Source organism: Ipomoea nil, unplaced genomic scaffold (genome assembly GCF_001879475.1).
Source record: "Ipomoea nil cultivar Tokyo-kokei standard unplaced genomic scaffold, Asagao_1.1 scaffold0188, whole genome shotgun sequence".
NCBI lineage: Eukaryota > Viridiplantae > Streptophyta > Magnoliopsida > Solanales > Convolvulaceae > Ipomoea > Ipomoea nil.
The window spans coordinates 1907430-1931552 of NW_017616616.1; the positions used below are offsets into that span (position 1 = coordinate 1907430).

The 24123-nt window shown below is 33.5% G+C and overlaps 1 protein-coding gene and 2 long non-coding RNA genes across 6 annotated transcripts; 2 read left to right on the forward strand and 1 right to left on the reverse strand.

Moving 5' to 3' along the window:
- The first annotated feature begins 1204 nt into the window (after window positions 1-1204).
- Window positions 1205-15164, forward strand: LOC109181781. Its single transcript, XR_002054271.1, has 3 exons — window positions 1205-2200; window positions 3122-3128; window positions 15154-15164. It is a non-coding gene; the product is annotated as an uncharacterized LOC109181781 (long non-coding RNA).
- Window positions 6101-6862, reverse strand: LOC109181759. The gene has a single exon (XM_019331672.1). The coding sequence runs from the start codon at window positions 6759-6761 to the stop codon at window positions 6261-6263; it is 501 nt and encodes a 166-aa protein (XP_019187217.1). The 5' UTR covers window positions 6762-6862; the 3' UTR covers window positions 6101-6260.
- LOC109181786 lies at window positions 12193-15059 on the forward strand. 4 transcript variants are annotated; one of them, XR_002054276.1, is made up of 4 exons: window positions 12193-12336; window positions 13065-13216; window positions 14016-14108; window positions 14611-15059. It is a non-coding gene; the product is annotated as an uncharacterized LOC109181786 (long non-coding RNA). The 4 variants fall into 4 exon arrangements; XR_002054273.1 differs by lacking the exon at window positions 12193-12336 and adding an exon at window positions 12696-12807; XR_002054277.1 differs by lacking the exon at window positions 12193-12336 and adding an exon at window positions 12948-13008 and having other exon boundaries at window positions 13115-13216.
- Window positions 15165-24123: the final 8959 nt, after the last annotated feature.

Here is a 24123-nt window from a genome sequence, read left to right on the forward strand (position 1 = left end):
CAATACGAAGCAGTCTGGCAGCGGCTTCAGTGTAGGTAGGCACACTAGGACTAGATAGAATCTGATCACGAATGTGAACCTGGTCAGGCCGAAGGGTAGCCAAGGTCATCACCATAAAGAACTTATCATACTGCTTCGCATGATTTTCTGACGTCTCCTGATATGGAAGTAAATTATGATACTCCTGCTGTAAAGCTTCCATCCGACCCAAGAAATCCTGTGTACTCATATCAGCAGTGGAACGAAAATTAAGCATATTAGACACAAGGGAATATAGCCTTTGGATATCATTAGTATACAATGACTTAGCTTTATTCCACACATCATAACAGGTTTCATAAGACTTGTAAATAAGATAAAGTTTAGGGTCAATGGATTGCCACAACATATTGCACAACAACGCATCTGACTTTTCCCAATCTGATTTCTTCGATTCTTCAATTTCCCCAACCTTTCTGGTTAGATGGTCAGACATACCCTGGCCTTTGAACCAGAGTTTTACAGAAGCAGCCCATGAAGTATAGTTTTCACTCCCAACCAACTTGTCCATAGTAATAGTAGGATACGAGGTAAAAGATGAAGCCATACCAACAAAATCAACAAACAGTGTAGAGGTTACCAACAAAATCAACAAACAGTGTAGAGGTTACCAACAAAATCAACAATCTGTAGTGTTTCACTGTTTCTGGCCGGCGGTGGTCGGCGGCGGCGATGGCCGGAAAACGGCGGCGGCGGCCGGAGCACGGCGGCAGGGAAAACAGCCAACACTGCCGGAAGCGTCTCGACGAGACGAGTCCAATGGTGGTAACGGTGTCTCGATCGGAGATCGGAGGAGAGAGATATGGCCGGAAAACAGCAGCGGATTCCGGCGGACGGCGACGGCGCGTGGCGGCGCGTGCGGCAGCGGACGGCGACCGGATTCTGGGCACAGACTCGTGACGAAGCTCCGGTGAAGCCTGTGGTCTCGGTTTGGGAGAAGAACCACCAGGCAGAGGTCGGAGAGAGAAGATCAGTCGCGGCGGCGGCGCGGCGGCGGGGAAGAGAGGGGAAAACCTATCTAGGGTTTAGGCTCTGATACCATGTGAAAGTGAAGGGTTTCATCTATTTTCCACACATAGAACTGTACAGATTACAATAATTTATACTGGAAACTAGCTATAACCTAATGGACCCACTATAACGGGCCTAGGGTTTCAACAGTTCTGAAGTGAGTGGAAATGGTTATTTGTGTAAAGTTACAATCCTTGCCAGACCATGATGCTGTTGTTTGATGAGAAAAATTGTTGCATGCTGTGTGTTTGTGGATGATGGCAGTACATCTTAAAGGGTGATGGCTTTGTCTCTATAGTTGCGTCTTTAGTATGAAACCACAGAATGCTGATCAAAACGTAACAAGTGAATTATTCATTTGTAGTGATAAGTAGAATAATCTCCACTCATTAGATAATTAGACCATTAATTAGTGTTGCAAAAATCATGTATATGGTGCCTGATTCATCGGTGCTCGGCAGTGTTGACGAATGTTGAAATTGGCTTCCTTTGCATCCGGCTGCCTAGGTGGCTGAACCGCAGTTTTTTTATAAAAATAAACAAAAAGAAGAAACAAGAGTTATTTAGCTGGTATGGAACAAGAAGAGGGGGCTGATGTGTTGATTCCTTTGCTGGGTTTGGAGATGTAATTTTGCTCTTGTTAAGGCAATAAATTAGAGTCTCTGATGCGCATTGTCCATGGCGTTTTCAGCGCTGTACGTTGCCGATAATGAATTGGAACTGAGATTCTGGCATGCCTTTCTCTTTTCCTGGAAGCGTATGCATTCAGATGCTCCAATATTATATATCTGTCCAAGGTTTTTTCCGTGATGTTATACGCTGCATATGAATGAGATAAAGATCTTCAATTTTGTGTTTATTTTCGCAAATTTGTCTTCATACATTTTTATTCATTTACCAGGTGCAAATAAGGAAGGTGATGATTGTTTTTTGTTGCCCCAGTCTTAGTTGTGTCCATAGATGCAACATGGTGATTGACATGTCATTTCTGATTCCATTTTGCCTCTCTGAGTTGCATTTGGTGTTGCTTTTTTTAACTGCCTATAGTTAGGAACATATGCAGATATGCAAGGAGGTGTGATGATTGTTATCCATCTAAATCTGTATGTTTCAGTGATGATTTCAAAACATGCACTACCATCTGATCTCTGTTGCATATCTTAGGTTTGTAGTATTGTATTCTGATTTTGTTGATGCAATCAATGATGCTATTTACCCAAAACTTCTGATTTACTGTGATTGTCATTAAAATTATCACCATCTTTCGACTGAGGTTGCATCTGAACTCGGAAGCATATCTACGTTTTTTGCTTCTCTGATTTCAATTTTTTTGGAAATAGTGCATGTATCTGTTCTAGATTGATGAATGTATGTAAAAAATAAGTGTCCACTAGTGGCTTGTTTAATGGTGTAAAATGATTTGATAACAATAAAATTTCTTTTACTGTTCTTGGAGTTGTATAGTGGCTTTTACTTTTTTGAATTTATCAGCTTTGGTAACTTATGTTAGTTATTTTTTGGGGTTGTTTACTAGTTAGGGTCACAGGGTTTTCTTCACATAGCACACCTGGCAGGCTTTTCTTTAAATTAAAAGGAGTAATAAAATTAGATTGTGTAATGTTGCACTTTGTGTAAATAATGTGGTACAAATCCTGCCGGACCATGATATCGTTGTTTGACCAGAAATGTGAGGAAAGCAAATTGTGGGTTCCATAAATAACAACAAACAAATGAAACAATCAGCATTTTATTAGGAAACTACAATAGGCAAATAGATTTACAAACAATTTACAGTAAAAAAAAATATTAACCAATCACGGCTAATATGTTGATTGTAAGAAGTGTGGGATCTACTTTTTTTTTTTTTCGATTAATTTATAGTAAGAACAAATGATGTTCAAAAATAAAATTTTGGAAGAATTTAAAAATTGCAGAGCTGAAGCTTGAAGGCATCTAGTTGCAATGTAGAGTTGTCTCACTGTAGTGAGCGTTGACAAAAAAATTTCTTGACCACATTATTTACTATTGTTATAAAATTTTGAGTTAACTTTTCAATAATAATAATAATAAGAGAGCACGTGACTACCTTAAAAAAAAAAGAGAGCGCATGTGGCCTTTGCATTCATTTGCCTATATTATTTAAGATTTCAAAGCTCCAAATTTAAACTCTTTGAGGAGTTTTCTTACTTAAAAGTCATTCTTGCATTGATACATCCCGAAATAATCCTAAAATGTCAAAACAATTCAATTATTCATCTATTAAATCAAATTCAATGACTTTATTCAGTTTAGCACAAAATAAATTAGAACAAGAAAATTAATCAATAAACCATGTCAAAAACCAATATGGTTGGCGTGGTGGTTCAACACATCGTCCCCTAAGCATGAGGTTGGGGGTTTGATCCCAACCGTGTGAATGGAGCAAATCATTTGGCCAGTCACTTACAACTTGATGTGCTAACAGAGTTGGGATGTCAAATTATCTTTATTTTTGTGTAAAAGAAGTGTCATATTGCAAAGTTTTGGACCAAACTCCAATTCGTTCTAATGTGGAGAATTATATTGTACATGAATTTTTATAATATATTATTACTTTTTTTTAAAAAAAAAAGGAAAATGTAAAAAAGAAAAATATTTCCCTACCCAAAAGTCATATGTAAACAGTAAACTATTGTCTTATAGTGTGTGGTTATTAATTTTGTGATGTTTTTAATTAACTTATATATACTATTGTCTATTGAAACAATCAAACATAATTTATCATGCAAAAAGTGGTGTAAATTTGTTTTTTTTTTTTTTTTTTTTTTTGGATGTGGTTATTGTGTGGACCACGGTCCAAAAATGATGTTGTTTTGTTTAATTTTATTTGTTTGCGCACCCAACTACAACATACATTTTTATAATTCATAATATACATTATTTGAAAACATAATATACATTATTGTAAAACATAATGTACATTATATTACCCTAGACTAGATATTTCATTATTCTAAACATGTAATGTATATTATTCTAACACGTAATGTACATTATTTTAACGCATAATGTATATTATTTTTACTTATAATATTCAGGACGATGTTTTGGATTGTGGTTCACATAATAATTTGCCGTTGTCATAATTAACTTATGAAACACACAAACATACTTTAATTTATACCTAGTACCTTCATGTTAGGTGAATTGTCATTTGACATAGTAAATCCATTAGCTTTTATTTAATAATTATATTAGGTGGAACTAGGTAGGGATGGCAACGGGGCGGGGCGGCGGGGGCGGGGAATGGGGTCCCCGTCCCCGTCCCCAAAATGTCCCCCCATTCCCCGTCCCCGCCCCGTTCCTCGGCGGGGATGGGGAATTATTCCCCGTCCCCGCGGGGATTTTTCGGGGACGGGGAATCTCCGCCTCGTTTTGATTTATGCCTACTTTTTAAAAAAAAAAAAAAAAAACACACACATAATATAATATGCATTCTTAACAAAATTAGAGAAACACAGTTTTGTTAAGGAAAAATCTTAATTCGCAAAGATGAAAAAAAAATCATCTACTAATACCATGAGAATATGCAGAGATAGAGAATGAAGAATATAATACATTTATGTTCAATAATAATTTAAACAAATAAACATAGCCTATTTATACAAGATATATGTACGGTATTACGGTAACAATGAACATAAAATGTATGTACCTAAACTAGAATACTAATTACATGGGAATTCAAGAATATGATTAAATATATACAACAGAGATATTAATTTATATATAATATTAATATTATTAGTCAGGGGGTCGGGGCCGGGGCGGGGAATGCCCTCCCCGTCCCCGTCCTCGGCGGGGATTGGAAAATTCCCCCCATCCCCGCCCCCGTTCCCCGAAATAAATCCCCGAACCCGTCCCCGTCGGGGGCGGGTTCAATTGTCATCCCTAGAACTAGGGGTGTCAAAGTGGGCCGAAGCCCGAGTTAGCCCGAACCCGCCCCGCAATGGGGCGGTTTAGGGCCGCAAGAAATTAGGCTCGCAAAAATGTGGGCCTAACGGGCATGGTCCGCGGAGGGCCAGAGCCAGCGCGGGTTGCGGGTCGGCACGCGGGCCAGACCATATTTGAAAAATAAATAAATAAATTATACATATAACATCTTTTTTTAAAAAAAAAAAAATCATATATATAATATCTTAATTCTCAGGCAATGTGTAGATCTAACTATCTAAGAATACGCAGAAGGGGAGAAATCCAATAATTCAATAATCCTTCGCCAATTCTTAATTCAATAATTCCTAGAGTACGTAGTTCTTCGGTTTTTCCGTCTCCATCCGCCTCCAACTCTATCAAATAATTACTTATAAAACTAAATCATCAATTCATACATATTTATTAATTAATAAATCACCTCCAAGTCTAGCAAACATACATATTTATATATGTATTATACACAGACGGGAATTGTAGTGGGAAAATCTGAAGCCGAGAGAGAAATCGAGTGTGCTATTGAACCCTAGCTTTGATCACCCTTCTACAGTTCTGCTGAACGCGCGGTATCGATCCGGGAAATTTGGGCGAGGTTTATGAATTTTATGGAAGTTTTTGGTGCCATATTTCAAGCGGTTTTAACATGTTTATATACTATCTATTTTTATTTTTTTTTTAATTTAAGTGATGGCCCGCGGGCCAGCCCGCGAGACCCGCAAGCCCGCATGGGGCGGGCTTGGGTTGTATAGTTCCAAGCTCGCGGGCTTCGTGGGCCGATCCGCCAAAGCCCGCCAAATAAAAAGCCCGCGGTGGGACGGGCCTAATGAGGCAGACCGGCCCGTATTGACACCCCTAGGTGGAACTACATACATACATATCATCATCAAATATGAAATACGGAGTACAATATTCTTTGGTTCAAAACCAATTAGATATGACAAATTGTTCGACCGAGATCTTGTGTCATGAGCACAACCGAGAGAAAATTTGAAAGAATCAAACTTAGAACTATAAAAATGATGTTTTATCAGTGGATCATCCCGCTAATAGTTTAATCTAACTAATAGAAATTTTGATATGGTAGAAGAAATTGGATTATATATCTCTGAATAAAGTGATATATCAAAAGTAAAAAAAGAAAAATGAAAATATGTACTAAATATTAACATATGAAAATTGATTTTAGTGCACAAAAGAAAAAGTAAAAAAAGGAAAAAATATTTCATAGGGCTTCATAGCTAGTAGCTTCCCAGTATATCATCACCATCTAGGTCGGAAGAATTAAGGTCCAGAAACAAATCCAGTGGGAACATGGCTTGAAACTGCTCATCCACCTGAGAACTGAACACCTGATCGTCCAACGGCGGCTCCGCCAGCGATTCGGAGCTCGTCGGCGACTCCTCGACGGAATTATTCACCATCGGGTACCGGAAGAACGACGGCGAGGAGTGACGACCTTCATTCTTCAGAGCGCCGAAGATCACTCCGTCGTCGCCGCCGGCGGCGGCGGCAAGGTCAGGGACAAATTCAAAATCGGTGGCGCCGTCGTTGGCCTCCATGATCCGGGCGGTGTCGGAGTGGCGTCCGGTGAGCTCCTGGACCAGCGACCGGAACCTGGACGCGCTGGTCTTAACCTTCATCGGAGTCGAAATGTAAACCACCTTAACCGCTTTCTCCTTCCTCGTCTTCCTCGTAGTCTTGTCGCGCTTCGATCCCACGTCCATTGCAGTTCTGTTCATGATCTTCCAGACAAGAATTCGGCGATTGAATTGAAGAACGAACCAAATCTTGAAAGTCTGTCGTCTAGGGTTTCAAGTGATTGGAAATGAGATCTGTTAGGACAACGTATATATAGAAGTTCCGGATAAGGAAACTTTGAAGTTTGGAGTTTCAAATGGCTGCTTCTTGGAAAGAGATGATGACAAGGCAACTCCTGAAAGACAACGTAGACTTTTGCACCTTTAGTCCTTATACTATACAATAATAATGAATTTAACCCATGTATCATGTATGTATTATAAGTGTGATCATTTTTATGGTTTCATTTCAAGTCTTTTCTTAGATTTTTGAATAATAATAATAATAATACATTTTTGAAGACTACTACTCCACGCCCTGGTCAGACAGAGTATCTCGAAGGATGTAAATCATGATAGGGCCCACGTCCCCCGATCAGACAAAGCATATGGGAGGATGTAAATCATGGTAGGGCCCAGACCCCGGTCAAATAGAGCATCTGAGAGAATGTAAATCATGGTAACTCAACTGAACACAGAGGCTAAACTTTTGCTTACTGCGCACAAGGAGCCCCCCGACCCTCACTTTGAGATGTTGCTCTTACACTGCCACTAGTGAGATTCGATCCTAAATTATTGTTTCCAAATTTCACCACTTTAACCAACCGAGTTACTCATGCAGACGAGAGATTCATTTCATGCTACTAGACCACAATGTCATTGAAAATCATAATAATACATTTAGTAACGAAATGATTAAAAAAATGCCACTTCATTGAGAACTAAAAATGATAATGTTGATAACACGGGTTAAATTTGTTATTATTTTATAATTCAAGGACTAAGAGTGAAATATTTATTTAAATAAAATAAAATTGGAGAAAATCCAGCGGTAGTTGATAAGGAAAAGGGAAGAGCAGTGGAAATACGATGAATGGAAGATTCGAAGGAGGATACTTGGGTGACCCGTAAAGTTTTGGCGTCGTTATGTGACAATATTATCATAAATTAACGTTTTATTTTTTCCCATGTACAATGTAAGGAGAAAAATGATACGGAGTATTTATTTATTTATAGGATAAAGATGAAAACCCACGTGCGCAGACTTAGATGACTGAAACGAAATAGATAGGAAACAGAGTGTGTGGAATTTTTTGGCTTTCTAGAAATAGACTTTTTGGACCGTTCCTAATTTTCTATCTTCATGTGATCACTACTTGTATGATCAATAATTGGACACGTACGGTTCTCCACTTTTCCATCCTTCTGAATTATAAGATTATAAAAATATAATAGTCATAATCAAGTTGGTCAGACAATTAATTTACGGAGTAACAAATTGTCAATATGTGTATATGATCAATTTATGTTGTTTTATCTCAGCTCATTGTGATCTTTGGTTAGCTAGGATAGTGATTGCTGACTTTTTCGTAAATCAAAGATTATAAATAAGTAGGGACAACTTCGACGGAGTTGGTCGAGCGGTTTGCTGTTTGATCAATGTACTCGTAGGTGATTGCGATCATTTACGAGAATCAAAAGATTATAAAAACGCAGAGTTTATTGTTGTGTACTCTCTGAAAAAGAAGGATTGCGCATAAATTTCGAGTGCTCCCTTTATATTTTCTTGAAGGTTGGTCAATTGTAAGATGTGTTTCAATGTGGTATACAAGTTTCATAATTGTTTATACATAGGTACTCGTAACTTTCATGTATTTTCTTGGTAAAAATCGAGCCATGCACCTAAGTTCCTAACATCTACTAGTAAAGTTAAGCTATAAATTTATTGTAGATTTGTCAACTAATTGAGCTATGTGCTGAAAATATAACAGTGGATATAACATTATTATTGTACCTAATAGTTATGAGTTTAATTATTTTTAACACTATATTAGTCGAGTCCGTCACATAAGATCTTTAATATTTTTTTATTTTGCGATAATAATTCCCACACCCACTGCATGAAAATTGTGCACATTGTAAACCTTACTCATGTGTAATAACCTTACTATAAAGATCATGTACGATGGACTCAATCAAAAAGATATTGACAAAAATCAAACTCGTGATTTTCAGTTACAAGAATTATGTTTCATCTACTTAATCATTATTTTCAAAAGTATGATATTTAATTTTAGTTGAAACAATGGTGAAATATTCTATGTCGACATAGTGAGAGCATTTAATGGGATAATTTAAACCTTTTCAGTATTATTGTATTCCTTTTCACAACACACAAGGGAAAAGGTTACTTGGTCCCTCAACTAAAGTTCAAAATAACTTTATTATATCATTATTATTTACTGTAAAAAGAGGACCAAGTTGGTGGAACTTGCAATTTGAGCCGCCGGGATTTTTTATTTTTTTTTATAAGATTAAATATATTACTGTGTGTGATCTGTTTCACTTTTATTTTTTATATGACAAGTAATAATAAATTATTTTAATCTTGTGAATTCTCAAGAAAAATGTCTACATTAAACATGAGTGAGTACACGTTTAAAGTATAGTTTAAAAGTTCAAGTAGTATTAATTTTTTATTCATTTTACGAATGTGAGTTGATTAACGACAATTGATTTAAATTATTTATAATTTAAAAGTTCATAATATTAAATTAAATATTAGTATATAAATTTTATATATTTAGAGACTATTAAAAATGTTATTAATAACAAAAACATTAAATTTAAAATTTATAAAAAAAAATAAAGAAAATAGATAAGAAGAAAAAAAAGTTAATTTAACACCGAATAGGTAAAATGGGATAACTAGGATCTTCCATAGTAATTCAATCACTTCAAATTTCGAATAAAAAAATAGCTTCATTCTAGCTTCTTAAATATAATTACATATTCGAGCTCTGTGAGTATGATAATGGGAGTGTTTGCAAGTAAATAGTTTATAGTTGATTGGGTTAGTAATTTGACTAGTTGATAACATTAACTGATTGTAAGAAGATGTTTGATAAATTAGCAGATAGTTGATTACATGCAAAATGAATTATATTTCTCAAGAAGCTGATCCAAAAAGATGCATTGAGCAACTTTTTAAATTTTAAAATTTTAAAACACAAAAAAATTAATTAATTAAATAGTCATATTAACTGTTGAACTCGGCCAAACACCTAATAGTGGTCAAACAAGTTAAATTTTACTGATAAGCTAACTATGTTAGTTAATGGCAGTATTCAAAAAAAAAAAAAAATGTTAGTTAATGGCATTTTCATTAATGGAATTTACATATGTTAATCATGCTAACTATAGGGAGATAAATTATATGCCAAAGGGCTAAAATTGATATATGGTACTCTTACCTATGTAAGACTAATTCGGATTAGGTATGAGTTATAGTGTTACACCTACATAGTTTGACTTTTACTCTAACTATTTGACAAAAATTAATTCATAACTCTTTAATATAGTGCATACTTTGTTTGAATTTTTAATTTTACGAATGACTAAGAATGATAAAATTAATAAATTTTGTAATTAAAATATAACAATATATAATCATTACTAATTTTTGAAAAAATCACTAAAATCAATAATTAAACCTAGTATTAACCCCATATATCAAAAGAAATTGTTAATTGGTCCTCAACTAAAATTGAAATCAACTTGATTGTTTAATGTCAAAAGACGACCAAGATGGTGGAACTTAGACGTCATCGTTTTGGAGTCAAGGCTTGTGGCGCCGATATGTTTTTATTTATTTATGTTTTTTTTTTTTTTTCCTTCTATACAACTTCCCGGACACTTCACTCCCTTTGACTCCCAACATCCCATTCCATTGTTCTTGTCACTTTTAATATAAACCAAACCTAATTCAACCACTTCAAATTATATATATATATATATATATATATATATATATATATATATATATATATATATATATATATATAGCTTTGAAATAGTAATTCAAATGTGTGAAATATAATTCTCATACATAAAGTTTACGAACTTTTTGTATAGGATTTTCATAATTTTTTTTTGAAGGAAGATTTTCATAGTTTGATTTATCTCTCATGTTTGATTCGCATATTATTATACAATATCGGAATTTATCAATGAGTACACACCATGGAGTAAAGGTTGTGAAATTCACTTGTCACTCAAAATAAGTAAATTGTTTGATTCAATTTATTATTATTTTTTTTTGGGGGTATAATTATAGACATTTTCGAATCCAAAATCTATGATTGAATTAGAAGAGACTTGCATTATCACATACATGGGTATTGTTTGAATTTTCTTAAACATAATAATTATATATTCAGGTTGCGTAAGCAGTGTTAGTGTAATAACGGTTAATGGCATTTCATAAATAAAATTTAATAACAACGTATTTTTGAAATTAGTCGAATGATATAATTCTATAAAACTATCAAATTGAGGAGGGATAATTTTTTTTACTTTTTTTTTTGCTTTTTTTTTTTAAACAATGTATTGTATTTTATAATATTTGAATATGTTAGATTAAGATTGTGATCTTTCAAGTGTGTATCACCACTTTTCTATGGTCAGATTGAGCAAAAGAATCAAAGATATTGACTCTCTAATCTTTCTTTCTCCCTTTCTTCAAAAAAAAAAAAAAAAAGAAATCTTTCTTTCTCCCACGTGATTATTTGATATTTTCCCGCCAAAGTTTTCCGGTTGAACACGTGATTCCGTTTGGTCTCCGACCCCATTCTACCCGACGTCGGATTACGTATGATTCTTTGCTTGGTCTGCTGACGTCATCGTTCTAGATATTTTTAATTTTTTTTTTAAAAAAAAAAAATTACATTAGGTATCTAAGTATCTCACTTTACATTAAACTAATTCTAAATTTCATAATCTCTATCTAATAACTGATGAAAAAGGTAAATCGTGAATCACATTGTTAATCTTTTAAATTTTTTCACCTTTGTATATACACTTTGCATACAAGAGCTTTTACTTTCTTTAGATCAGTCAAGATCTTCTTATAAAGATTCAAACTCCACAATATCGCTGAAAAAAGACTTTGATGATCAATCAAATAAACTGAATTACACTTTTTCGATTTGGACAACATAATGGTCCAATTTTAAAACTGTATGGGTCAAACCCGTAAATACCATTATAGTGACAAATTATTGTGTAGACCATAACAAAAGTATATTTTTAATATACTAAATGTATATTATTTTTGTACTGAGTGTACATTATACAATATAATGTACACTCAGAACAAAAATAATGTACATCCCCTGAATACAATGTACATTATTTTATACTGAAAATGTATATTATTTTTGTACTGAATGTACATTATTTTACAGTAGACAAAATATGGTTAACACAAGTTGTGTTAACCATGATGATTGCCATTATACCTTATTCGGCCTGCATTTTGGGCCACGCTCTATATGGCCTATAACTGATGCAAGCCCACAATCTCTTCCCGCCATCCTGTCCAAAATCCGATCTGAATTGATGCACAACTGACACCTGTGATCTGCGTCCGAACGTCGATCGAGCTCAGAAGGATCATCAGGCAGTTTAATCCAACTTCCGGCGAGCTCAAGTTTTCCGATCGAATGCTCCTTGCCTGGTAAATTCTCTTCTCGATGATTCTGATTTATGATTGTAAAGTTTTGGACCAAAATTCTGCATTTTTCCTTTTCTGTTTTTTATCTGAGGTTTTAGTTCGTCATTGCATCGCGTTGATATTCGGATGGAGAATTTCTTACATAAAGTGAGTTTCGTTGTTTTAATTCGTCAATTGGTTTCAATGATACAATCGGCAGTGGTATATGTTGATTAGAAGTGTATAAAAAACAGTGATGTGATGAATTTAAGCATGCAATGGAATCCATGGAATTAATGGAAGTACATTTCAATTTAGTAGTGAGAAATTAGCGGTTTTCATTATAGTAATGTAATCTTCGTTTTATGATTGAATTTCGATGGGTTTCATCTTTTGCTCTGAATTTTTATACAAAATTATGAGCTAAGATCAGAGATTCTGCAAGTTTGGCATACTGGAGCTTCCTGTGATGCATTAATGGAGCCTTGTAACTTTGTAAGTAATGATACATGAGAAGATGCTATCTTTCTAGAAATGTAAACCAAGACTTGCTTTTACAAGTTTTGGTTAATATATGTAATTATGTTTTACCTAATTCTATGTGTGATGAGTGTATTGAGCTTGCAGTACAAGTATCGGCTTTGGCTTTTATTTGAGACGAAATACATCTTTCAATTGAGTGGAAATTGGATAAAGGTACTCTATAACGTATTTCTTGTTTGATAATTACTTTCTTGCCTTCATTTCTTCAGCTAGGATTTTGGCAAAATGGCTGGCTAAAACCAGTGCTTGAATGTTGCAGAGGACATACCTCTGAGGATTTTGGCAAAAACTTGTTATCTCAGGGCTTGCAACAAGATGAGAACATTATCTTCTGAGACAAATTTCAATTCATTGTCTTCAAGTTAGTTGCACTGTTTCTTTCTACTGCCTTTTCTATGCAGCTGAGACTATAATACACTTCTAGTACACAAATTTTTGTGGTTTGAATAAGATATCCCTCTGTTTGGATGAATTTATTGCCTGCTTTCACAGTCATGCCTGGAAAATCTTGTGGTTCCAATCTGTTGAAACCGTTGTTCCATTCTGTTCTATGCTGTAATTGGCAACTAATGGGCTGTTTGGTTCACGGAATAGGCTTGGAATGGCATAACATTCTCAGTAATAGACCTATTCCTCTATTTGGTAACCACTTGTATTCCCAGGAACATTGTTCCCAGAAATGACCTAAGATTCATGCCCACCCCGGTATTAGGTTATTCCTGAGTTCTCAGGGATAGCCTAAAGTTTCTATTTCCTATTTTACTCCCAATTAAATTTATTTCCTATTTCACCACTGCTACCACCACCACCACCATCACCGCCGCCGCCACCACCACCACTGCCACCATCACATATTTTTATAAGGATATTTATGTCTTTTAAAACATATTTCATTTATATTCCTTAAATCAACCAAACACTGTAATATAATTCCTAAAGTCTATTCCTTTCGCGAACCAAACAATAGAATACAATTCTTATTCTATTCCTTGCCTATTCCACTCCTTATGGAATAACATTCCTATTACTTCAAAATTCATTCCGTGAACCAAACGTGCTGTAAGTGTTTTGTGAACTGCTGTGCTTACTTTTCATTTTTTACCCCTTGATCAAAAGTTTCAGTTCACTAACTTTAGTTGTTGTACCTAATGTTTTTTCAGGCAAATTTTCCACAGCCTGACTCATTGTACATACAATCTGTAACTCGTGCAAGCCTACAAGGATGGGTTTGCCACCTAAACTGAAATTACAAGGTATTCTTGAAACCTAGTGCCAAAGTGGTTTTTTATTTTTTCATGAGTTGATCCAATTCTTAAAGGTCCTCAACTGAACTTGACAGATAGTTGATTAACAGATCAAAACCTGAAATTCTCACCACATATGAGCTTATCTTCATTAACAGCAACTCACATGTCTTAATTATATTACATGTCTCCTAAAAAGTGTCAAATTGAGAAGAAGAAGAAGTAAGCTGGGGACAAAAACTAGCTTACCCTACCATGTTAACTATGCATAATGATCTGCAGCCTGCAGATTGTCTTCTGTCATAGTGATTCTTGAACGATCACCTGCTGGAAATTATGAAATTTCCGACCATCTAAAAGTGATCTTAAATTAAGTCTAAAGTCTTGTTCCGACCACTTTTGGTATCCGGAAAAGTCTTTGTTGCTATTTTTGACCACTTTTTGCTTTCGACTTTTTTAAGCTCACTTTTAGGTGGTCAGAAATTCCATAATTTCCAGCTGTGGTTTGCAGGGATCATTTGCTGAGGAGAGGGAACAGGCGTTCACGAAGATCCGACTGATAAGACAACATGAAGATGAGGATCACAAGAAACAACCCAACACCCCAGGGAGTTCCCCCACTCCTCCGGTAGGAATCTTGGCCCGGTAATGGAATAAAGAAGAGTGACATGTCAAGCCATGAAAGGCAGTGAAGAACAAGGAGAAGAAGCAGAGGAGACACCATTAGTAGCAGCTTGATCTGGTCTATAATGGCCTCAAGAATATGCCCATAGTTGATGTACCATGTGATGCCCACAAACATGAATAGCACAGCAAAGAAGAAACAGAAGTGTAGGGATAAACGAGGTTGAGAAGAATAAGGATTGTTGTTATTGTAGTAGTAGTAGTAATCTGCCATTTTTTTTTCCTCAAAGATAACTGTTCTTGACTTCAGGAAGTTTGGATAAATGGTTTTGTTTAGTGATGATTTGGCTTGCGATTGCAATGGCAATTGTTTAGAGATAATGCAGTCATATATAGTGGTTGGTTCAGTGACGAAGAAGGCAGGATTGAGACTTCTGAACTTTATTTCATAAATTATAAATTATATAAGTACTAATAACTTACATTAAATATTTGTTTTCTTTTCATTATAGGTAACCCATAAATTGGCTTTCCAAAAAAAAAAAAAAAAAAGAAAAAAGAGTAACCCTCAAAGCGGACATGATAGTCCAAAGGTAGCCAAAAGGCTAAATTTAGTCTAAATGTAAATAACAGTAATAGTCTCTAAATTATATAATTCAAACTTTATTAAAAAAAAAAAATGAATTGTATATATACTAGTGCAAATGTACATCACATTTCAATGTAGGATAAAAGCTTCTTCCAATTCTTTCCCGCTCAAATTTGTCTACATTGAGAATCAATTTCTCATTCACCATTATCTATTCTGAGAGTACAATATATAAATTTCATTGTCTCATTTCAAACAATCCAAATCCACTGGACCCAATCAAAATCAAGAGTAGACTTCACATATATTTGTATCATAAAATAGCTACTTAAAATGTCATTTTATCTAAAAATTTCCAACATCATTGCTCATAATCTATCACTAGGAACAAACTAAGCTGTAGATTCAGGCTTACTAAATTAGTTTAATATTACGGAATGCAAATACTATTATAATATGTAAAAGAAACTGATAAAGAAAAGAAAAAACTCCCATTCAATACTCTTTAATAATTTACATCAAGAGGTATATATGTAAAGCCTCTTGATAGTATCGCTAAGAAATGTGTTTGAGATAATAATTTGATAACTAATCAATCAAAATACATAAAATATGGGTGTATTACTTATGAACCACTAGTAATTTATATATATATATATATATATATATATATATATATATATATATATATATCATATTTATATATGTCAAAAATATTATAGGGCTAGTCGGCTAGATTCATGTGTATATACATAGTGTCTTAGAAGTGAAGGATAATAGAGCTGATGTAGCATATGATACTTTTGAGTTTGCATTATAGGAATCTTTCTTTTTTGGATGATCTTCATACATGCATACAATTATATTGGCCGGCCGGCCATAGTATTTATTATCATTTTTTCCTATTTAATGACTTAAAAAAAAGTCTAGATTGACAAATGAGGATCATCAAACATGTATCACGATAAAGGGTAACTTAAATGAAATTTTTTATATTATACGATTGATGGTAACTTAAATGAAATTTTTTATATTAAGAAGGAAGTTGACCCAAGTTTTATTAGGCTAAGAAGGCATGGTGCCCCAAATAAACACCTAAGATAAAATAGAAGGAGTTCGCCCACTGTGTCATGGTGTAAAATAGTAAAGAATACAATCAACAAGGATCAAACCTAGGACTTCCAAAATGGCACACGCATCCCATCCAACCAGATCACTCCATCTCTTGTGTATTAAGGTGTTGGTGCTTATATTTGTTCTGACTATAACAGGCTGCCAGATTTACAAACTTACCACGACTGACCGACGGCGTGGTTCGCTGCCACCTCCGGCCATGGCGCCCCCAGCGGATCTAGTGCGCCCCATGGTGTGGCGACAACGCCCCACCAAAGGGGTGTGAAGGTGCACATGTGCGTGGCTAGGATGGTGAATACGTGCTAATGCAAACGTAGGGACGATGACATGAACACATGTGTAGTAGTCATAAAGGGTGAAGCATCTCCGTCCACTTGGCTTCCATGGAAGCTCTTGAACACTATAAAAGGGGGGTGCCTTGTCTTCTTTTAAGAGATCACGATCTGATCAATATAAGCGCCCTAGTCGAGTCGTTTCTTGTCCATTGTTTCAACCCACCCACCAAGGGTTGATTCACGGCCATTAGCTACACTATTGTCCTTAGTATTTCTTAACCCGTTCTTTGGGATATAATATTTATTATTTGGGCTGTCGTTTTGTGCCAATATCTCAGATTTTGTATTGGGCATAGCAACCCAAACAATAATACTACTATTTTTCTACATACCCCCATTATGTATATTTGTACCTCGTTTATGATTATTTATCAATTGTCTCAAATTGTTGTGCTATAACTATTACTAAAGACAAATATTATTTTTCTTAAATTTATGTCACAACTCACAATGTTCTTATGAATTAGTTGACCCTATAATATTGAATTTTAAAAATGGATGTACTTATACTTTAAAATATTTTTTTGTAAAATATAATCAAAAGGAATGAGTTTGAATTTATGCGCATGTAGTAACACCCCCCCCCCCCCCTCACACACACACACTCTCTCTCTCTCTCTCTCTCTCTATATATATATATATATATATATATATATATATATATATTCATTTTTAATATGATACAACTTAACCGCCCTCAATATAGATTCATTTTTAGTGTAGTACAAATGCATTTTTAGTATAATACTTAAAATTGAACATGTATTATTGACCCACTTTATAATATGAACCATGGTCAGTGATATAATTTGCCCTAGGATCCTATTTAACTAAGAGTTTTGAAAGGGTTGTCCCCGAATCACCGAATGCATGGAGCTTAACAAAGGCTAAACTAAATTAGTTTATTTAGTTTTACTCTTGAACTGATACTAATACCAGTATAATATGCAAAATAAATAAAATTTAAAAATAGTGATTTCAGTACTCAATGAATTATGTCTGTGTCAATAATTGATGATTAAAATTATTATTTTGTATAAATATATGAAAAAAAATATTTTTCCGTTTTTAATTACATATTAATGTGTGTGTGTGTGAGAGAGACTGTGTGTCTAAGATGAGGTCTGATGTTGGGTGTACCATGCGTTTTATTTTATAATGAAGAGTAATAATTTAAAATTGGATAAAAACGACATTATATTGATGACACCCATGACCCAACCCAAGTATTATAAAACTGAATTTTCAGTCCTAGATATTTAAGGTAACATGTTTTTTAGTAGCATATAATATAATTGATCTTGGGCTCCGTTTGGGGATATTATTAGATTGCATGAAGAATTCTTAAATGTTTATTTTTAATCTATTAATAAATTTTAATTTTATTTTTTTTTAAACCACAAGGTATAATAAGCCCTAATTATATAAGACATTTTTAAACCTGTCGATAGTCAAATAAGTTTTAGTGTATTAACTATTTAAAAAGTGTATAACATTATATTATATCAAGATATCGTCTGAGGGATATGTATCGCATAAATTTTATTTGAGTAATAATTTACAAATGACATAAGAGAGATAATATCATACTAAAAATATCATATACAATGACCATATGCTATACTTACTCTGTCACCTGTTTTAAAGCTTTTCACCTTATTTGTATTTTATTAAATTAGTGTTGCTGGATCAAATTAATACATTTTTATATTTCATTTCTCTATTGAAGTGACATTGAACAGTTTTATATAAAATGACTTGATATTTTAAAATATATAATCATTGTTATACGGAGTATTTATTAAGCCATAATATCCTTCACAATTGTCTAATCATTAGTCAAATTATTGTATTTATTTATCTCACGATTAAAGAAATACATAATTAAAAAACACAATAAATTTGTAAAAAGGAATAATCAATACATCACAAATAAATAGTAAATATAAAATCAGAAATGGGTTCGTTAATACACAAGTTAAATAGTTAATACATTTATAATTGTATTATTTAACATCCACATAAGTAAAAAATTAATTTTAAGTGTATAAAAATAAGCACAGTGTCTAAATTATAATTACAACTTATTACACCAAGTCACTTTTTAAGTGTTTAAATTAAAAAAAAAAAAAATAAGCACAATGTCTAAATTATAATTACAACTTATTACACCGAGTCAACAACATATATTTTATATCCCTGTTATAACCATATTCTATTTTGACACTTATATTTTTTGAAATATTCAAAAAAAATTTACAATGTAGTATTTGTTCTATACTTTCTCAAATATTTTTAGCCCCAAAAAATCTACACCCCAACTACTGGAGTTTGAACCTATGACCACCTAATTAAAATACTCCGTAATAACTTTGTTTTAGTGGATTTGCCAATATTTCATCATACTCTCTTAGGCTAATCTTGAATGTTTCCCTTAGATAATGAATATTAATTCAAGAACTAAATTGGTCAAACAGTTAATTTGGTAACTACCAACTTTTATGTTTAAGTGGTATTTAGCCTTCTGATTTAAACAGATCAATTATGAATAATTTATACTAATTTACTTTCTTATGATCCTTTACTAGCTAGGATCACAAAACATGCATCACCTATAGCTTCTCTGGTCTTCATACTTTTTTCATAAACCAAAGCTTAACTCATATTTATTGTTTATAATAAAGTTAAGGGATCATCTCGTGGTTCATTTGGACAGACATGATACTTTCCATATTACTATATGAATTCCTCTTTTTAAAAATAATTTAATACAATCATAATCACATTATTGTGTTATAACTTATAATAATCTACAATGAAATAAAATAGGTAGGAAATAGTGTGGTCCAGGAAGTGATATGAACACATGATTAATCGCCGAAAGTGTAGATCCAAAAGTAGACTATTGGGCAAGTAATTTGGGGGGATGGGGTCCAACCAACTAAACTTAGAAAAACACTACTAGCTTGTATCCTCAACATAATTTGTTAGTGTGATATCATCTTCGTGATACTTATTATATTTTTACTCATTTTTTTTAATGAAGATATATGGAGCATATATGATAATTGCTGATTTTATTATTTTTTTTTATTTCAGTGGTGAATTTATTGACTTGTCATATCAGAAAGTGAATTATGTACAAAGGAACAAGTAACATGTTACACTGAAACATCATCTTACTTGTCACACATGTTCGAGTATCTTCAGCACTTACATGTGACGCGACTGACTTGACTGGCCTATATATAAGTAAGTGCCACGTGCCCATCATCATTGAAAATTTCAACATCTAACACAATAAAGTAAAAATCATTTTGATCCACATAAAAGAGGACTTCATACCAAAAATATACTTAATACTTTCCAACCTATTGAGAGTTTTTCAATTTGTTGAATTCCAGCTCAACTTAGTCCCATGAAACATAAATTGTTGAGATATGAATGTGTTACAATCTCATATCAGTTCTAAACAATATTATAATGAACTAATGGCTTGGTGTACTTAAACTTAAAGGTTCTCATGTTTATTAGATCAACGTTTTGAGATAAACCATTCACTTGGGTTTAAGTACCTACAAAAAATGAAAAAGATAGTCCTTTAAAATTAATAATTAATTAAATAGGTCATATAATAGTTTTCAAAAAAAATAAAAATAGGTCATATAATATGGAACAAAATAGTAATGATAGTGGTTTTCATGGTTATTAAAAAATATATAATTTATAAATTATTGTATATTTATGGGTTTAATAAACTGCAAATATAACTCATCATTCCGAAAATTAAAATATTTTAATAATTTTAGTTTCACGTTAATTTGTTGACGTTTGTTTTTATTCTTTAAAATTGATTTATTGATAACTAACTGCTATAGGCACAATCTATGAATCTTATAATCGACGTGGCAATTTGTTGGACCAATCAGTCCAACAGTCCTAGCCCAAACCAACCACGTTTAGCGGTCAAACCCACATGTCCTCCAATTATACTTATGGGCCGAAGTTTTTAATGTGGATAATAGCAAGCCCGGAATATCGTGGAAAGAATTAGGCAAAATATTCTGTAGATCACAATCGAATATTGATAAATAGAGAAAATTTCATTTTTGTCTCCTGAGTATTATACATGAATTACATTTTGTTTATAATTATTAAAAGTTTCTATTTAAGTACATGACTATGTAATTTGTATTATATTTGATATGTTATTTAATTTTTCGACAGTCCAGCCAACTATTGTCTCCTTCCGGAAGGAGCACTGTATTTTCTTCTTTCGGAAGGAGCATTTTCAGCAATAGTTGGTCGACAAATTGAACGGCAAGACCATATATAATACAAATTACATAATCATGTACTTTAAAAAAAAAAATTGATAGTCAAGCATCAAATGTGATTAATGTATAATAGTCACGTGACTAAAAGTGAAAATTGTTCCTGATAAATATTCATTTGTAGTATACTGACATTTTATTTTTTAGACAATACATTAAAAAAAAATGATTGTATGCAGAAAAATAAATATTAATGTTAGTCAACTACCTTTACAATGTGGTGGTCCATAATATAATGATTGCCTTTTACACACACACACAAAAAAAAAAAAAAAAAAAAAAAAAAAAAAAAAAAAAGATCCCCGTCCCTTAAATCTTTATGCCCTACTCTCTCATTTTATGTATTTGGTTGATTAATGAAGTTTTACTAAAGTTATTTACAATTCAATTTTTCATAGTATTATGTTTAGTATTTGATAGAAAAATATTGTGTGAGACAGACCCGACTCAACAAAATTATGGGGGCCAAGGAGAAGCTCACCTAGCCTAGCTAGCTAACCTCCTTGTGACTTTGCCAACCTAACATTCGGACAATTTGGGTCCCTGACTCCCTGTCACATATCTACTCCATTGCATCATAAATCTGTGTACACTTGGTACCACCGATATGACTACTCAACACTTGGATACAACGCTGGTAACATGTCGAAAACTCGACGTGTAACTTTCCTAATCGTTATACTTCCCGAACATTGTACTTATCCATATATATGATCATTGTTATTTACAATTCATATGGGGATGCAACACAAGGAACTCCCAAGGGGTTACCAATCATAGTACTACTCATGTCCAAGCACGTGGACACGCATAATTCTAGAGTTATGATGAGATCCAATGCATTAGTGTTGGGGACATATGCTGGATAAATACTCCAGTATGAGCCTAGCCCGGCCAGATCCAAAATTTTTGGGACCATAAAGAAGGCCCGCAATTGGTAACGCTCACTCGGCCTAACCGACCTCTCCGTGACTTTCTCGACTCAGCACATGGCCAATTGTGTCCTAGTCACAGGTCTAATCCATTGCATCATGAATCTTTGTACAATTGGCACCACCAACCTGACTACCCAAAACTTGGATACCATGTAGTAACATATTAGAAATTCAACATGAAACTTTCTCAATCTCTATAAATACACCCCCCCCCCCCCCCACCCCTCCCACCTCCCCATATAGCACTAATAGGAGATTAAAAAAAAATGGAAGAATGTATGAATATGGATTATACTTCTTGAACATTGTACTTATCTATATACACGATTATTGTTATGCACATTATCAATATTTATATAAAATTTATATATTTAGAAGTTACATTAAAAATATTATTAAACACAACAAACAAAATTTAAAAATAATAAGTAAACAAACCTCCTCTCACTGCTATTTCTTTCAAAAATTAAGAACAAATATTTTATAAATACTAATTTTTCATTATCCTACATATCTTACAATTTATTCACATATCGTCATTAAAATAGATAAAATTTAATTTAGTAAGAAAATAAAGGAAAAGTTTAAACAATGTAAGTTCACAACTAACTTGAATCTAAAATGAAGTTAAAATTGTAATTACGTGAAGCGTGAGACATTGATGAAAGTTCACTTTCAAAGGGATGGGGACAAAAATTCCCACATGGAGGAAGCATCATTGTACTTGTCCTTACGAGGTACATTATTGGAGTGATCAGATGAATTCAGATCTAAGGCTCTTCCATGTCTTCTTATCTTCTTCGGTGGATTTTGGATCACAGATTTATGGCGTTTAACTGCTTAAGGTATGGTGTATGCTGGGCAACACACAATTTGCACTTTCATGGCAACCAATCAAACTTTTCTTTTTACATATTATATATGTTTGGATCTGAATTCCACAAAGATTCAGATACGAATCTTATCAATACAAAAAAAAAAAAAAATGTATTAGACATTTATTATATTGATTGTGTTGATTATGCAATTTAATTTTAAAATTGCACCATATAAGATGAAAGTATGATAATAAAATTTAGGAATAAGGGTCAAATAGACCATTTAACTACACATCAAAATGTAATTAGACAATTGAACTCAAAAAATATGAAATTGGGTCCATAAACAACACAATAAATAATACAATTGGAATAATACAATAAAAAAAAATGTTAAATTGACCTCTTAATTAAGTTCAATGAGTAATACACTTAATTATAAGTATTCTGATTGAACAAATCTACAATAAAGCTCCCCAAATCAACAAAATAATATAATTAGGTCAATTCTATTATTACATATCAAGTAAGTTTTTTTTTTTTAAGTAAGTTATGTTGATGTGGTGTTGACTAGATTAACATATGGTGTCATGATGCTTATGTGGATTGATATTGTAGTAAATACGTTGAGATATACGAATATGCCTAAGTATCGTCTAGGGTTCGCGTATGCGAGCTCGGGTAAACGTGACAGTGGGTCGAGCTATCCCAAGCTTATAGTAGGTTTGAGTAAAAGTCCAATGTCCATCCTCAAGCCATTTAATGCACCTTAAATAGAGGTTGGAGGGGACACATGTCAGGAACTCGGCATGTTAGCCATGTGTCTCGCATGCATTTGGAGAGGTCAGATGTTGTGCTGATACATCCACGTGCTAGGAGATGCCTGACGAGTCCGAATGTGATGTGATTAGGTATAATGTAATTAGTCGCGCTTGTCCTTTAGCATAAAAGGTTGTTCGATCAGAATAACCGGTCCGAGAATTAAGGTCGGGAGTTCCAACACGAGCTTAGGGTGGATTGCATAATCGATAACCATAAAAGAATGTATTTCCCACTGTGTCGGGTCGGGTCGAAACCAAGTGGGTCGGATGTGACCGAGAAATGTCCTCCACGATATACAAAGTACATACCGAGCAAGTATACACTTATATGCCTGGGGGATATCTCCTATCATGGATTTTAACTATACACTTTATTTATTTTCATTTTCATTTTTTTTAATTGAAGAAATTGTATGTAAAAAAAATAAGGAAAA